The sequence below is a fragment of the Agelaius phoeniceus genome, chromosome 3 (genome assembly GCF_051311805.1).
Source record: "Agelaius phoeniceus isolate bAgePho1 chromosome 3, bAgePho1.hap1, whole genome shotgun sequence".
Taxonomy (NCBI): domain Eukaryota; kingdom Metazoa; phylum Chordata; class Aves; order Passeriformes; family Icteridae; genus Agelaius; species Agelaius phoeniceus.
Genome location: NC_135267.1, coordinates 33512112 through 33530537, shown reverse-complemented (window position 1 = coordinate 33530537; position 18426 = coordinate 33512112). Strand labels below are relative to the sequence as shown.

The 18426-nt window shown below is 38.4% G+C and overlaps 1 protein-coding gene across 1 annotated transcript in view; it reads left to right on the top strand.

Moving 5' to 3' along the window:
- EIPR1 (EARP complex and GARP complex interacting protein 1) overlaps window positions 1–7095 on the top strand; it is a 74074-nt gene extending 66979 nt beyond the window's left edge. The window contains exon 9 of the mRNA XM_054628806.2: window positions 4795–7095. Within this exon, the coding sequence (XP_054484781.1) occupies window positions 4795–4969 (175 nt within the window). The 3' untranslated portion in view covers window positions 4970–7095. The remainder of the gene's footprint in view (window positions 1–4794) is intronic.
- The last annotated feature ends 11331 nt before the right edge of the window (window positions 7096–18426 follow it).

Below are 18426 nucleotides of genomic sequence, written 5' to 3'. Positions count from 1 at the left end.
TAAAATAATCATAATCTTTGTTATCCTTTGAAGATTGTACCAGAAAATACAGTTTTAGTGTTTTTCCTGAAGGCTTATGTTTCCATCTTTTTTGTCATAGATGTTAGCCATAATGTCCTTAAATACATACAGTAGATCTAACAAAGCACTTCTCAATATTTTATATTTAATGCTGAGAGATGTAAAAGATTAGTTCTTCCTGTACAGAGTATCTCACTTGAGATCATGAAGTTTTTAATAGGATGTTATGTGTGGGAACATCTTCAGCTATTGGAATGGACCAGAGAGAAAATGGTGGTGGTCACCCTCTCTGTAGAAAGAGACTTTCTTCAAAATTCTATCTAAAGAAGTTGGTGATATCCACTTTTCATGATAGAAATGGAGTTTAGAGATTTTTGAATAAATAATGTGGTTTCACAATATTACATATGAGCTGTGCAATCTAACGTAGCACCTTTGTATGTGCATCTGTGACTCCAGGAGAGAGATTTTTCAGCGTTGATCTTTTGAAAAGTATTTGCCAAACGTGCTGAGGCAGGCTTTCAGGATATTTTCACACAGCTGTCAGCAGTGTTAAATTTGATGCTATTTTGCTTTTGATATTAATGTCTTGGAGAAACCTGAAGCCATAGGATTATGCTATGGAATCAACGAAGAGACCTAATTAATTTAAACAGGTTAAATAGTTTCTCTTTTGGGGAATGCCAGGATTCAGGACTACTTTGTTGGGTGTGTAAGAAGCTGAGCAAAATGTAGTGCAGCAGCACTTTTCAGTTCCAGGACTCTTTTCTTTAAAAGCTTCTGGTTTTCCTGTAGTATTTCTTTCTTTAACCCTCATCAGCAAGTATACCTTCCTTAACTTATTTTTCATATTAGGACATCTATGAAACCTGTTACATAAAAATATGCTTTTCCTGTTTTCCTGGGGAAGCAATTCAGAAAGCTCTTTTTTTTGAATAAAAAAAAAATACGATGTTTGGAATAGTATAAATAGCCAATTATTATCTATTAAAAATGTGTTCAAGAATAAGTATACTTGAACTCAGGCTTTTTAAAAGGCAGGTAGTGTATTGTCTAATCTTTCCAGAAACAATTTTCTCTTGAAGTCAAAAGGAAAGTGCATCCATGGGCTTAAACTAGAATCCAGTGCTATGCTTTTCAGGATTCATTTTTGGATGCTGCAGCATATGCTGCTGCTCTATTGATTCCTTTCCATTTCATAGTGGTTTTTAGATTAAAGAGGATTTAATTTTGACTGTGATAAGGAATTAATGATTTTTGCTGACTGAAAACCATATTTTATTGAACACTGTGGTGACAAAACAGAATTGCAAGCACTGCAAACTTAAGTGGTTGTTACCATGAGAAGTAATTGGAAATAACAGCTTTCTACATGAAAACAATTATCCAAGGCTGAACAAGCTTCTTTCTTGAATCTGTAACACAATTAACCTCAAAGTTATCTAGTAAAATAAAAGCTTCTCTCCTTTCATAGAAGCTGGTTGGGGTCATGCTGTTTGAATAAGACTACAGAGAAAACACAGTCCATTTTCAGCTCTGTGTGGCACATGTCTGAAATTTATGCACGATGTAGGTAGAGACTGCACATCTCATACTACGATTTCTTGGTGGCAAAGGGAATGTGGTGCATTTTTTTGTCAGTTGATGCAGTGCAAGAACATATAGAAGAAAAGCTATTTTAGTCTGGTCAGAATAAAATCTTCAAAACAGATAGGAAAGTAAGAAACTAAAGAAACATTTTAAGAGTCAGGAAGATCTGGGGCAAGGAAGAAAATAGCTTACTAAGCTTGCCAGGTGTAACAAGGGATTACCAAGTATGCTATCAAATACAGTCACAGAATCACAGAATGACCTGAGTTGGAAGGGGCCCACAAGGCTCATTGAGTCCAACTGCTGGCCTTGCACAGCACCATCTCTCAATCATGGGATCAGTAGGCCAAGCACCTACATCTGTGGCACACTGGACTAGCTGTATAGTGTAGCTGTCCATGCTATACATAGCTGTTCTGTACACACATGCATGCTATATATACAGCTACATACAGCTGTTTTTATAGCCTGCAGCTTTTAAGCAAAAACAGATACCTCTGTGTTCTTGCAACCATGTGAATTATACCTATATTAAAGTAGCATAGAAGAAAGTTTATTTCATATCTGGTTTTGCACAGCTATTCTTCTTGTTAATCTAAGATGATTCTTTATTAAATAAATATGTGTAAGAGATGTGTAAAATTTTATTTGGGGTGCATAAATTGTTGTGTGACTCAGGAACAGAACAATTCTAAGTACCTAGATTAATATAGATACAAAAATAGTGTCCTCAGCCTATTCTTGGATTACAAAGAAAAGGAAACATAGCCAAAATTAGAGAAATCTGAGGTATTTTCTCAGAAATCTCTTAGCATCAGGTAAGGAAGTCTGCCTCTAAGAGATTCCTGTTGTGAGGAAAAAAACTCATCACAAACAAGTCAGCTCCTTGTATTTTTTTTGGGGGGTTTTTTTTAATGTTTTAGAACAGTCTTTCACATACATGAAATGAATTCTGCTTTTTATTCCACTAGCAGAATCCTTCTGGGCTCATTACCCATTGCATAATTGAAAAGCTAATCTATTTTCATTCATCGTGATTGTAAAGGATGCTCATGGACAATTTCTTTTGGATCTTCTGTATTGTGCCTGAGACACATGTTGGTTTGAGATGATTTTTTTCCATCCTGATTGTCTTGTACAGTATCTAGCTCTTTTACACCAAGTGATCACTTCCATAAGGATTGTTTGATTCTCAATAACTGTTTCAAGGCTGTGCCATTGGCCTGAAGAACCACATTAGAATAGTATGCTTTCTTTTTCTGGGAAGGCACAAAGTTTGCTTTTATACCAAAGAGGAAATTCAGTGTATAGACAATAATAAAACCCAGTTAAAAACTGTACTTATAAATGGAAATGCCAAACACAAATTCATTTACAGGCTTGTTTCCTGAACACTCATTCCCCTTACGACTCCTGTAAATTAATTTAGATGACCTGTATTATTTAAATGAAACACTGAAACAACTGTGTGCATACAGAAAATAGTGTAATCTAGAAGCTTATTTGTCCTTGTTTATCCAGCCTTGGGTTAACTGCGATTCCTGGTTAGCTGAAAGTCGGTCGTGTCCCCTGACAGCCATGTGCAGTGTGCATTACTCCCCTGCTCATCCAGAGAGACAGCTGAAACCTTCAGAATAATGGAGTTGTGGGTAAGTGGGTGAGCACTGCACGAAGCACATTGCTGTCTGGGGACATGACCAACTTTCACTTAACCAGGCATGTCAGTTAGCAGGAAGTTAGAAAAACACGTTGCAGGAGATGAAGTGTCTGTATGTGTTCGTTAGCTCTCTGCTGTTAGTAGGTTTGTATCAAAGTTCATATTCAGGAGAACTCTAAAACAATTAACTGCAGTTAACCAGGGACTGGGCGTTAGTTGTGCTGTGACCTTTTTTGGTTAGTTGACCTTTAATGTAGCACAAGTAAATGGTAAAAATCCTTGAAAATACATATCTGAAGCTATTCTACAGTATGAGTCTGCTTTTGGTTTCTTCATTAAACTCAATTGAATTTTAATTGCAGTGTTAGATTCTCAGCTGGCTAGGTGGGGCAGCAGTACCCTGCAGAAGATCCTACTGTGCTCCATCCAGGCTTTATGATTGCAGAACTGCATGCTTTCAGAGAGCAGCAGGAAAGGGCACAGGCAGCCAATAACAACACTTCATTTCTGTAGTAGCAGCATCTGTTTAAATGATTGAGTGATATTCACAAGGCTCTTTGGCTTTGCTTTCCATGAGGAGGGTTGCAGCTGTACTGCAAGGCTGTTTCTAGGAGGCAGAGAGCTGCCTCTGAAGGGCTGACTGATTCTTTTCAGACAGAGACAATTCTCTGTGGCTGAAAGGAGCTCTAAGGTCATCCTCTGAAAACTCCCTTACCCTGTAGCTACAGAATAATGTGCTGTAGTGGTGCTTTGAGAGGAGAGACTGGCCTTGGGAATGGAGGCAGGAGGGGCTGTGCTCAGTTAGCAGAGTACAATCAATGACTCTTGAGTACTTGATTTGGACTTCAGAGAGTTTCCTAAGTCTCTTGAATATTTACAATGTAGAAGGCACTCTGTGTCTCTCCTATGGTGTAGGTGACCAGGAGCTTTACTGCTGCAGTGAGAGGTGGGGTATACAATAGTGGATGAGAATCTGGTGCTGATGTAACTCTAGCAATGGGAGATAAAAATCAGAGTGGTGGTTCCATCCCCTTCCATAATTCTGGAGAGCATGGGATGTTTAGGGACTGCAACTTCTTACCCATCTACGTATCTCTAAGACTGTGTATTATTTTAAGAATTCATTTAACAATGAAGGGGGAGAAGATGGGATGTAACATGATGAGAGAAAAGATGTGTTTGCAAAGTTGTGCATTTAGATCATGCCATGTAGCTTACCTTGCTTTAGAGCGTGAGAGATGCTTAGTGTAGGTTCTGAGAAACAGGAAATGCACTGAAGTTTAGAGTAAGAGTTACTTTGTCCCTGTAAATGGGGTCTTTTGCACTGACTTGACTTTGCTGTCATGTAAAACATAAGTACATGTAAATGTAAGGTATAAAATATTCCCTTAGAACCTATTACTGCATTCTTATACTTTAAATGGGGTTTTATGTATCTTGATGTTAGTGACACTTAATATGGCCTTTGAAATCAAGTGTGTCCACAAATCCTTACCAATTTTTTTGGTGTTTGTTTTCCATTTTAGGATTAAAGAGCCCCTTCAGGACAGTGTAATAGCTACCTATGAAGAACATGAAGATAGCGTATATGCAGTGGAATGGTCCTCAGCAGACCCGTGGCTATTTGCATCTTTAAGTTATGATGGGAGACTGGTTATTAACAGGGTTCCAAGAGCCCTTAAATATCATATACTGTTATAATTTGTTTGAGTTATTCTGGAGCTGTTAACTTGATGCACACAACTGGTAGGTATTGTTAAAGGGTTTTTTCAGGATCTGTTTTTTTTTAAGTATTAAAGTTACAATTTTGTTAGGAATATCTCTACTGATGTAGACTTGTAATTTTGTCTTTTATATTTGCCTTGAGAAACTATGATGCATTTTCTGAAGACTGTGCTACCTAGATGATTGAGGGGTTAATCACTTTGTGAACTCTAAAGTTTCTGCTGATAATGGGTACATTCCATACTATTGCTTTATTACATCAGCTTTATGCAAATATGAGGAATTACAGAAATGTTATTATGCTGATACAAAACTGGGACACTGTAGGGTTCATGTAGCAGAAGCATGGATCTACTTGTTTTCAAGAATAATATTCTACATTTCTTGTACATGCAGCCTTCTGCTTTTAGCTAGGGCCATGTTCCACTAATTGTTCTGACTATAAATACAGTTGGAAGTGGTCTTAAAAGGCTTTCTTAATACCATCTAATACTTTAAACACTTTTTCTCCCATTTTTGCATGTCTTCAGAAGGAATGTTTTTTGTGAAAGTGAAACCTTCGAAATATATTTTTCATTTGAGCCTTTTGGTAGTAGCAACAAAGTCAAATCCTGCAAATTGTGAACTAATTCTCAGTTCTCAGATATGTATTGTTCTGCAATTCTCAGATATGTATTGTTACTGGAAACAATATTAGTCTTTACCAAAATCTCTGATATACTCACATAACGTGTTATCCCATATTTATAGGGTAAGTTATGCTGTGAGGGACTCTGGAGCTATGCTACTGTTGACCTGAAAAATCTCTTTTAATATTTGTCTACTTAGACTTTCTTACCCTACTGGATCTGTGCCAATCTCCAGTATGCTGGCATAATGTAAAAGGCTTGCAGCTAAGCACAAAATATCCTTTACTGTATCCTACTTTTTGCTATAGGTGACCTAGACATTGCCTGTTATGTTGTTACAAATGCTGAGAACAGGCAGATGCTGCACTGTAGGAGAATACGCAGGAAATTTCAAGCGTAGGTGGAAGGCATGGTGAAACATTCCTGTACATATTGACATCCTGTCTTCCCCTGGCAGAGCTTGCACTAAGATGAAGATTTGCTGCTTGCTCTTTGTGTACCCAGGCTAACTGTAATATTAATTATTCCCTGCTGCCTTTTCAACACTATTATTTCCCTTTAGCATCAGAACTTGGGTATGTGTGACAGTGTTGGTTGTAGTAGCATTGTGTAAGACTACTCTGAAGAAATGGCAATGAACATGTGATGGAAAGATCAATACCAAACTCTTCCAGTGATCCCTCCTGTCGCTATGGCAACTGTTGGTGTTAGTGGTGAGGGACAGCGTGCTGCTCACCTCTGCTTGTCCTTACCCACTCTTGGATCGAAGTGTCCAAATGTGATTTGTTGTGTCCACACAGCTGCTTCAGTGAGATCACGTTTGGAGAGCATGACTGACTGCTATAGGCCAAAACATCCAGAAAAGAGGACAGTTGAATTCCATTTCTGGCTTTCTTAAGGAGCTTATTTGGAAAAATTCATAGGAGTGAAGTAATCCAATTAAATCATCTGTACTATTGTTTGCATTTGTGTTAATGATGTTACCTATCTGCTCCAGAATGAATGCTTCATTGGAAATTCTGATTATCTGATTTTCTGCATTTATATTTTAAACTTGTGCTATTTCAAATCATTTCAATCTGTAATTAGGCATGAGCTATTCACCTGTATACTGTAAGAAGAGCTACATTTCCAAATCAATAGTACTTCAGTTGTCTGAACATCAAAATCCTTGGCTGGGCTGCTGCTTTTTATGTGGAGCTTTTCATCAGACACAAAATCTTGTTGGGTATCGTGTCTGTCCTGCCTGTGTGCCACCCTCCCCACCCACCCCTCTGGAAAAAAAAATGAAAAAACCTCTGCAGTATATCTTTGGAACACAGCAGAACTCCTTAAAGCTTTCTTCACATTAGCAATAAAGGTCTAATGAAACTTTGTCTGGCAGTGTGAAGGTGATGGGGAAATTGCCTAACATTGTGTGGGATTTGACTTGATTTTTAACATGTAATAAATGCAGGATAGATTTCAGGCTAATTTGTATGTGGCTGTATTCCCTTTAATACTGTAATCTTGTATGAACTGGAAGGCTCTGTAAACAAATAATACGAAGAAATCTTTTGTTTTAGTCTTGTTAAATGTGTGTATCACTCAGTAGGGAAGAAGAGAGTGGATGAACACTGGAAGGAAGGGTTTAGCAGGTCCAATTTGAATGAAAATGCATTACAGTAGAATCAGGAGAGTGGGAAGGGTCAATTTTTAATCGTTTTTGGCTGTCTGTAAAGCAGGATCTGGGCTATGTGTACAGCACTGGCAGCAATATGGAAGTGACCTTCTGAAAAGGAAGGTTTTTGACAAGGTTTCATCCCAGGCTGTTGGAGCAAGCAAGATGCTGTAGGATGAAAGGAAGGGTTCTAGGATGGTGAAACAACTGATGAAAAGGAAATAGGAAGCAGAAATAAATCATCACATTTTGTGGCAAAAAATTAATTACCAGGGAAGTCCACAAGGATCTGTGCCTAGGCATGTGCTTCACAGTGTGCTCATGACCTTTTGGAAAACGGGCTGTAGAAAAATATGGCGAAGTTTGACTGTTCAGAGAAGTAAAGATGGCCAAAGAATTATGAAATGGCCTTAACTCATGGATGATAAAATGGTAGATGAAATTCAGTGCAGGAAATGTTAAGTAACTAATATGGGAGAAAAAAGTTATTTTATGTACTGTGGACTACCAATCTTGGGGGTTTTTTAGGTCTTTAAAACATCAGCTTAATAGAGGTCAAAATTTTAATTTAAATAAAATGTTGGGAATTACTAGCAAGCAAGTAAAGAAAATAACACATTGTTAATCCTCCCAAATAATTTATATTCATAAATCTTTGGTGTATGTGCATACTGTGTGTAGCTGTGGTTTTTTTCCATCTTCAGCCCAATGTAGTAAAATAGAAGGATTTTAGATGGAGTGACAGGAATGAGGAATAGCATGCAACACCTGTATGAGAATAACTAAATAGACTGAAAGGCAGATGGTTGAGACAGAATGATAAAAGTCCATAAAATCAAAAGTGGCAGAGGGAGAGGATGAATAGGGAGTGATTGTTCACTGTCTCTCCTGATACCAGAACTAGAGGTTATTGAATGTATGGTGGCTCAAAGCATATGAAATAAAGTGGTCTTCACAGGCATGAAGGTGAGCTATGGCACTTGCCTTTAACAACTCTTTCCCCCAGAAAAAAAAAAAATAAAATACTTGCACAAAGAAAAAATATCATTAATGTTAAAGTTTACATGTTTTGGAAGTAAATGAAACAGTACTTGAAAGATGAAGCCAATAAAGGTTGCTAAGTGTAATGTCAGCATCCCTGGCTTAGCAAAATCCTTTTGAATAATCAGTTGGTGGACACTACAGAGAGTACTGGCAGAGAATCCCTATGTGGTTGTCCAGTCTTAAATTAACTTCCTGGACATCTGCTATTTACCAGAAAAGGTCAAAAATGGAAATTAAAAATAATAACTTAGTCTTTAAAGTTTTGTGTCTAGAGCTAAGACAGCACATTGCTCCTGTGTGTTTCTTTGCATGTTTGTTTCGGTATATTTACTTTTATTGTGAATTGTGTTATAGGGGATTTCAGAAAACTCTCATGTCTCAGGTGAATTTCTTACAGAATCCTAGTATTGTGTTTTGGAAACAATATTGTTGCAAAATACTCCTTGGCAATAATGGCAAAATCAAGAAGATTTCTGTACAGCAAGGAGCCCATCACTGCTTTGGAAGTTCAGATCATGGTCTGACTGAGCTCATAGCTCTGGGTTGCTTTCAGTGTCTCAGAGAATTCTGTTTATGCAGTCATACAGCATCATTGGTAAGCACAAAATTACTCTGTTTTCAAACACCTCTTAAATTATTTTTCTTTCTTTGCAGATTGTGTCCCGGTAAGAAACTTCAGTAGGTCGTGATTTTGAAAAATTGAGTTAGGGTATTCCTTAAAATATGTCAGTCTTGCTGTCTAAAACTTTGTTTCTTTCTAGGTTTGGTGCTGAAAATCTTTTTCTTTTCACAATTCTATATTAATATGTTTCTGGTATGGAGTTACACAACTGCTTGATATGTGGTATTTTTACTCCACAGAAAGTGCATTATTGAAGAAGAAATGAATTTATAATATTTTATAAAGGTTTTGAGCATGATCTAAGTGAAACTGATCAAAGTCAATATGAATCTTGGCCATTTAATGAGAAGCTTGAAATAACAATCTGTTTAACTTGAACTAAAATGGTGCTAATTTAATATTAAGAAAAAAACCCAACCCACCACCAAACCACAGTACTCAGTACTGACCTGGACTTTTCCTGTGGTGTTAGTGCTACATTAGCTTGATCTATCCTGAAGCTGATGAAGTTAATGAGCAGCTTGTCAACATCAGAATGAATGAAGAACATATATTGGATATATTGGATAGTTTAGATACTCTGGGTGTTTGCTCTAGGCCCATAGTGCTTAGCTTGTACCTTGAAATTGAGTGGAAAGAAGAAGCCATATGATCTGGATTATGTACAACATTTAAATTAGTTTAAAACAGTGCTTTGTAAAGAATTAAGCTTCCAGAAGACAGAATTTTCCAACAGGGAACAGAAAGCATTAATTCTGGATTGGCCTCTGCATTCAGAATTTCTTAATCTTTCAGCCTGATACCTCAGGCAGTATTTGAAACTGAAATTCTGCAGGTGAAGCAAGATGGACTTCAGCAGTGTCTGACTAGTCTGACACAGCAAGACACCACATGGTGTTGTCTTATATGCCTTTGATTTAACTGGAGCAGTGAAAATAGGTAACCATCATTAAGATCAGCATTTGGATACAAGTTTGTAGCGCTATAGAGCTTCCATTTGGCTTCACAGAGAATGTCCAGGATATTTTTTCTTTTTCTAGAGGATATGAAGAAAGTGTAAAAATTGGCTTGTGATGCCTTAGATATGAATGCTGTTCTGAAGCTGCAGAAAGCCTATGATTTCTGGAATAGCATGTGAAGTGAGTGAGAGAAAACTGCAAATCAGATTTCCACGAAGCCTGGCCTTCCCATAAAGGGAGCTGCAAAGTGTGAAGCCATGGATAGATCCCTGAACAATTTGCACATTGCTTCTGCTCATTCCACCTGCCACTTTGGTCAGTGAGAATCTTGCAAAGCGAGAAGAAAATGACATGAACAGATCTGGAGTAAAAGACACAGGAGAAGAAAAAGTAAAAAGCAAGACTGACAAATACAGAATGAAAAGTGAATTGAAAAGGACAAGATCAGGGAAATTTGGGTCACTTGGAAAAGAGAAATAGGAAAGATGAAAGAAATTGGCAGTAAGTGAAGAAAAGGATACAGGGGTAAGGATTAAAAAAATCCAGTGATATTATCTGCTTGTTTTCGCCATGATATTTAAATTCCTTAAATTTCTACCATGTTACTCTTCCTATGTTAACTGATTTAAGCATTAGAGAATTGCCATTTATGTTGCAGCATCTTAGTTCTGGTATTGAAGATGGTTCATGTAGGTTATTAATCCGTAAGTTATTAGTTCAAGCCTGTACATTCTAGGGCTTTAGGATTTTTATTCTTCATTATTCTTTCCCTTCTGGTGTGAAGTTTTCAGATGGGGTAATTAACCCAAACCACCAGTAACATGAGAGGCAGGAAGAAAATTTCAAGTGGCTGTTAATCTTGAGTCACACTAGTTAAATCTGCAGAAATACTTCTTTATGACAGACACTTTATTCCCCTGTTTATGACTTCAAGAGATTGTTGTAGTCAGAACATCTCAAGATATTAGATGCGATTAATTAAGTATCTGAGGCCCACTCTTCTTTCCATACTAACTTACTTTACAGCAAAGGAATTCTGAGCTACTCTTGAGAAAACTTGTTTGATGCTTTTGGTGCTATGGCTGCTCCAACTTCATAAGGGAGTCTTGGTACTCCAGCACAGAAGATAGCTTTGGGGGGAAGGAGATGAAAGAGTTTTTTTTACTAAATCCAGGAGTCAAGCACCCAGTGTGAAGATGCCTGGCAAATGGTTGCCATTGCTCTGGCACAAAAGCACAGCTGCCAGGCAGCTGGGCTGAGCAGGGAAGACCCTCTAATGTACCTTCTCAACAAATTGTCCATTTATTCTGATGGTATGCCAAGTTCAGGATTTTGGCAGGAGGGACTGTGGAAAAGCTCCTAAACAGAATGAATCAAGGAGAATGTGGAAGACCTTGGAAAACCCAAAGATACCACATACTTACTGATGGCAAGTCTAGATAAGCTGAATCCTGGGGTGGCAATAGACTTGGCAGACAAACTCACTTGAGCCACTGCCAGCTTCTAAACATTTGCAGAGGCCTGAGAAGACAAGAAAGACTGGGAAATAGCAGAAATGGTATTGATATTTGAGCTTCGTGGAACACCAGTGCACAGAGTTGGATAAGGAAATGTGTTTCAAAATGAGGAAATTTTAGCCAAATTACGAATGTTTTATTTGTTTGTTTTTAATGGAGAGATTTTTCTTATAAATACCAGTCAAAATACTGGCAAATATCAAAACTTAAGAGATCACATTCATGTAACAAAGTGGGGATTATGCATTTTGTTACAGAGAAGAGCCAGAATTCTAACCCAATGGCTTATATGACTTTCCTTACACCACTTTGTTTTCCAAGGAGGATGGGTGGAACATAGTACATAATGGTAAATTGAACTTGTCTTCAAACACACTTGAAGGGAAAAAAACCTGCAAGTGTTAGTTTTTCATCATTTGAAAGAGTTTCTGCTAAGGCAAGTAATGAACAAGTTTTGACTCTGCCTGGAAAATAGTGGGTGGGGAGAATGCCTGGAACTTGACTTTGCAAAGGTTGTGAATAGGAATTAACTGGTTTCCAGCATGCAGTTTGTGGGGTAAAGCACTCAAGGACTTCCAGCCATGTCTTAATACACACATACAATATTTTGAGAGGTTGCCTATCTAAAGCTGCTTCCAAACAAAGGATTATGCAACTCAGGATAATGATATGCACAAACAGGAAAGCATCTTCTTAAGAATCTGTCCTTATCATCATGAGAGTAACTGCATAACACATTTATTTATTCAAGTATGAAAGAGTTAGGCTTGGGTGGATACTTGTCTGCCAATAGCAGCTGATAGGTGGATGGAGCCATAGATGCTTCAATGTTACACTGCCTTTTTTTTTTTCTTTTCTTTTTTTTCCCTTCTAGAAGTCAGTTTGGGTGAAGTGGAAGAAGTCTGGTGCATATAAATATTGGAAAGTCTGCTGGGGAAGGCACAAATGAAAGCTTCATCACAATGGAAGCTGTTTAATCCATCACAAAGCGAACGCCAGTGAACTTCAACAACTTCTGACCATCCTGTCACTTGTGAGGGATGGTTACTTGAGCTCAGTTTCCTAGATGGATGCATATTTCTGATCTGTGTTTTAATCATCTATTTCCAGCATTAATACAATTTGAATATTTTCAATCTATTTTGAGAATGACTAAGAAAAATGCTTTGCATTTTTTCTATTGCAGTTTACAGGCACTTCTTGTAAAGCAAAGGAAAAAGGTTTTGGTTTTCAGTCTTCATGCTGCTTTATTGAGAGGTATTCTGGTTTCTGTTTCTGTGTTCTACAAATTCTGCAGGTTTTGGACTGGTCATTGTTGAGGGCTGAGAAGGGATGAAGGCTGAGCATGACTGACATGTTCATATTCATCAGAAAACAGAGTCAGCTGGAGAGAATTAGGGAGTAATTGCTGCAGTGCTCCCTCCCTTGCTGCTTGCACAGAAAGACATAGGCTGTGGGGAGGAAGCTACCTGAGGTTATTAAGATTAATACTGCTGGAAATTTCAATCAACTCACACAAGGCTGCTCCTCAAGGCTGTCAGATGCCTACTGCCTTCTCTGAGTCAGGCGGGGCCATACCAATTTTGAATTTCCCAACAGAGATTGCTATGATTTATGAGTTTAGGAGGCTGATAAATATGGTTAGTTGAAATAATTGAATCAGAATAATTTCAGTCAGCTGTGCTCAATTTATTTTGTCTGATAACCACAGGAGGGTGCAGTTTTGGATAGGGAGTTTCATTTCAAGTATTCCTATCACAGGAAAGACCTGGAATAAGAGCAACTTAATTCTGCTACCAGGCCTGTACGACAGACTTATGACCTGGCTTAAGACCTGTCAGAACTAAAGAGTGAGTACCTAGGGCTCTTCTGGTATTGCCCATGACAGATGCTGAGTGAGGTCTGGTTTATTTATTTATTGTGGGATAATTTTTGCTGGAAAGGGTAATGAGAGTTTTACTACTTAGAGTTTGAAAACCACTTTACTATTCAGTTGAGAGGGTGTTGTTCTTACCACTTGTTTTTAAAAAATTACTTGCCTTTTTATGGAATTTTTTCACTTTTTCTGGAGTAGTGATGAGCATCAATTTTATCCTTACAGCAAAGAGAGCACTCATGCATCCCTGAAAAGTGCTCTATGAAACTTTTAAAAATAAATTTGTCCCTTAGTTTGGTATTTGTCTGTTGTAAGATTCCCGCATAGTGAAAAAAATGGCAATTTAGGCGGATTGTACTAGGAAGAGTATTGAATATAAAGGGTGCTGTAAAACCAGAAGGTGAGCAATGTTTTGATGACTGGCTGAGGTCAGCAGAGAATGGGCAAGCCTAGCAAGCAGAGCAAGGGAATGGGTGAAGTGTGTTGCAGACAAGTGTTGTTGTCATGGACAAGATATTGATGATAATCTGAGAGCTGCAAGCAGGGCAAGGTGTGTGGGAAAAGGCAGTGGCTTGTGCCTGTCTCAGGCAAAAATCTAACAGGCTGCTGGGTCTAGCCTTAGGCTGGGTCTCATGTCTGGAGTACACCTGAAGTGAATTTTCTTGGCTCAGAAGATATTGTCCTCTCTGCTGCTTGGAACAGAGTTGTACAGTGGCCATCTTCCAGCTCCGTTTGTCCCATTAGGATTTTAGACCTTTGCATTTTGATGTCTTTTCCCTATTGAACTCTTCAGCTGCTAATGTTTCCCACCAAAAACAGGGCTACCTTTGTCTGCAGTTTTATGTTTATTTTGCGTGGCTTTTCCCCACAGACTTTCACACTGCCTTTCTAACAGCCCATCAGCTTTCTCAGAAGTCATAACCATTGCCAGGCAGCACATCAGAGGTGACAGAGACGGCTGAGGGAGCAGCTTTCCTAAGTGATAATCTGTGTAACATAAAAATGGACAGCTTTATTCTATGGTTAGCCAGTAGTGTAGGCTGCTGCTAGACATAGGTGTTACCCCAGATGGTTTGTGTTGGCATGGATATACCAACCAACCACACGTGGCCATGCAAAATAACCTGGCCTACACATCAACTACTCTGCTCACCCATGGCTGAAGAGCAGTAGGGTACGTCCTTTAACAGGATGCTGAGAAGAAGCCATAATTCCACAGGAAGAAATATCTCTCTCTCTCTCTCTGACATGTTATTCTCAAAGTTCCCTTGCCTTAGAATTTAAACATTTTAGGATTCTTCAAAAACTTAAACTTTATTTTTTTAAAATTCTGGACATGATCATCAGTTTGGCAAGGGCAGTGTCCAAATATCGGGGAACTAGTAGGAGTTGGAGGTGAGGTATTCTGATTGACCCTAGAGACCCCATGCTTTAAGGGTCCATTTGGGCAGTCAAAGTCAGCATCAGACTTCAGTGTTTCAGATACAGTGAACTGCTGTATTGAAGAACAAGAAGCTGGTGCACTCAGTTTGTATTGGAAAATAGTAACAAAGCAATTTTTTGAATAACAAAATCCTGCTAAAATTCAGCTACCCAACTCTGGTGTACAGTTTAATTCCTGCAATTCATTCATGATGGTTCTTTTGACTGACATGATTGTTCCTTTGTCTCCAAATAATTTGGTACCATCTCTGCCTGTTGTAAATTATTTCTGCATATCATATAAGGGCCTGTTCTGTCTAAAGAATGTCCTGTGAGGTGCTGGATCTCTTAGTCACTGCTGCTGTACTGTGGCAGCACTATTCTATCCAAGAGTACAGCAGAAGTAAGTTAACTTAAGAGAAAAACATTTGCCAAGGTTTTACCTACTTCCCTTTTCCACTGCTCAGCACTTCAGGAAGATGGTTCAATGAATAACTCTTACTGCATCTCCTTGCTGAGATCTCCTTGCCATGAAGTGCATGTTGTGTCAGTGGAGGGGGAAGGATATTGTGAAAAATCTGCTGCTGAGTCAGGATGTGGATATAAACCACAGAACATTTTCCAAATCAAATTTGGATTTGGGGCTCAGCATAAAATGAGGGCACGAAATAACTACATCCTGTGCAGAAAATTCTAATAGGAAAAGTCAAGATTACAGTAATGCATTCTGTGTGGTCTTCCATGAGTAGAGAACAGCAGAACGGCATGTGGCAGGACTGTCTCACTTGTGTCTTTGCTTCTGCTGCTGTGAAAAGCATTTTCAATATTTGCATAATTTAGAGCATGACATTATGATTTTCATAGCTTCAAATTGGAGTAAAGCATTTACATAATCTAATTAAATCATGTAAATGTTTTATGATAATATTCAAGTAAGTGCGAAACTTGTTCCACAGATGCATCCCTTTCTTAGGCCATTGGGGAAGCTGAATTTAGGCATGCAGATGTATGTTTCTTGCCCTGCATGCTCTGGGAGGTCAACAGGGTACTTACTGAATGCTCTGTTCTTAGTATAACCTCCAAAGCCTGCTTCTCAGAGCATCATCCTTCCAAGAAGCTGGAAGGTAAGCTGGGACCGGAGGGAAAGGCAGAGCAGATTTAAAAGGCTGCTTGCAACCTCTTATAATTTGAACGGAAGCGATGCTACTGCAATATGTAATAAATTGCTTCCATTTCAGTGAACATTAAAATAATCCCATGGTGACCCTCTTAGCAGCAGCCCTGCCACATTTGGTATCAGATCTCAGAAAGCATGCATCGTACTTGGATGGGAAGCTACCAGGGGAAGCCCCACAAATCCTCCTGGTGACTGTTGGGTTTGTTTTTGCCTCTGGCTGCACTAACTCACAAAATATTGGAAGCACTTGGCCAGCATCCATGATGAGATATGCTGTCGTGTAGTGAGATTATTTAAATAATATTTTTCATCAGCACACTCTCACTAAGCTGTTTTCCACAGCAGTTCTTAGTGAATCCTGTCTTTGCCAGGGTATACTACTGCAATAAGCAAATGAATTGAATCCTGATTTTCCAAATGTAGCCAAGCTAATGCTAAGCCAGTCCTAATGAGATTCTTTTAGAAAGTACAGCGGCACTGCTTTGCTAAAATGAATTTGTGTAATTGACAAAAAGGTAGGTTCTTCAAGACAAGGCCCCTGTCTGTTCTAAATAAGCTCATTGCCATTGATTTTTATCAGTGCCCCACTGATCTGCTCTAACTGGTGACAGAAATGTGTGTGTGTATACACTGCCACAGTTCTGTGCTCTTACAGTAATTATAATGTTTAGGTTAGGATGTTACCTGTGCCTGGTTGTTGAAGCCTGTGTGCTGTTAAAAATACAGGACTGTCTGCAGACATGATGTGGAGCTGGTTTTGCCTACACCATGACTGCGTTGAGCCCAGCAGCCCTGATTATTATCTGAAAATGTGGCTGTCGTAAAGCTCCCCTTACAATATAGTGCAAAATCTGGGGATTCTGTTATTTATTGTCAAAGCACATAACAATATCCAAAGGTTGTAAATTAGTTTGGAGCTCAGCAGTATGGAAAACTCTGAATACGTGAAAGTCACTGCTAAACTAGCTGACAGAAAGGTGAAATATACCAGTAGTGAATTAAGTCTTCTCTAATTAGACATAGAAATCTAATTACTTTGCAAATTTTTTGTCTAATTTTGAAGGGAGTGGAGCTAGTGTAAATTTAAAATGGAAGCAGAGATTTTCAGCATGTAGTGTTAACTGCCAAGGAGAAAACACAGTGACCTTATTTGCAGCTGCACATGCATCATGTGTAGGAATGCCTGTCATAGCCATAATGATTTAACATCAGGGCAGACCAATATTTCTTGGTTCTTCCTCCGCAGTGTAGGCAGTTTCCTTTATAGGTGGAATGGGAAGCTGTAGGTGTTTCTGGTGAAAAATGGTAATGTTAGAGAGGTGCCCTTTACTACAAATCCAGCACTATTCGCTTTAATTCACCTCCCAAAAAAGAATTTGCAAAGTCACAGCCTGAGGAATGAAGTCACAGGTGGGTGAAGTTTTGGCATTCTTGGACTCTGTTTAAGAGTCAACTCAGCTGTTGATTATACAATGTGAAATCATAGTAGGTGATGGGGATGTTTAAAGCTGCTGAATTTTATTTTAAGGTGCCAAGACTATTTCATTGCAGGAAAGAATCCTTTTAGTTTAAAACCTGCAAAATTTTGGGCATAGTAGATATTTTACATTTGGACATGAAAACTCACAGACCTGTTTGACTCCAAACATGAAGACATTTTCATTAGAACAGCTTTTCATACTTAGCACATTTTGTAAGATTACTTGTATTAAGTGCCACTAAATATCCCATGTGAATTGCTGTTATTAGTTCCATAATAAAATCCCTTTTGACACTATATTAACAGGGTTATAGTTGAAGCATTTGGGCATTGAACACTTTCTGTGTTCAAAGAGTAAGGACTTGGAAAATCAAGTATAAAATACGAAAGGTCTGACAGTGTTCAGATCAACTCTAAAAGGATAATAAATTGATTTTAAGAAAATACAGCTTCATGGCCCTATCTGATGTCTACTTGTATAGATTCAGTCATTTTGAATGAGTTGCCCTGTTTCTTTCAATTCTCTCTCTTGTTTTCCTCTTAACCTGCTCCAGTCCACCACTGCAAATAATGTTTACTTCTCATATGTATATGGCCCTGTTGCAAGGGAACAAATTGGGGATTTAATTTAATTTCCTAGTCTTTGTCCTTAATATTTATGCGTAATCATGCAAGTGAGACCACCATTTCCACAGGAAAAGAGGAATTCAGCTGAGCCTTACTGAAAAATTGTGTGTCCAGCCCTAGTGTCTGTGGCTGCATACCTGCATGTCCTTAAGACACTGAAGAAGCCACATGTAAATACCACAGGAACATTGAATATCATAGCAATACCTGACAGCCCTCAAAAATTTCTGAAAGAGAGGAAAAATTGGGTTGTATCAAGAAGAATTCTGCAATTCTTAAGCTCTGTTTTCTGGCCAATAAAAATTTTTAACCACCAATGTTCCAAAATAAAAAAAGAACTGACTTGATCACATTATCTGTATTTGCCTTTGTATGTTGTTCCCAGCACAAGAGAGCCTGATCACTAAGGAAAATCTGTCT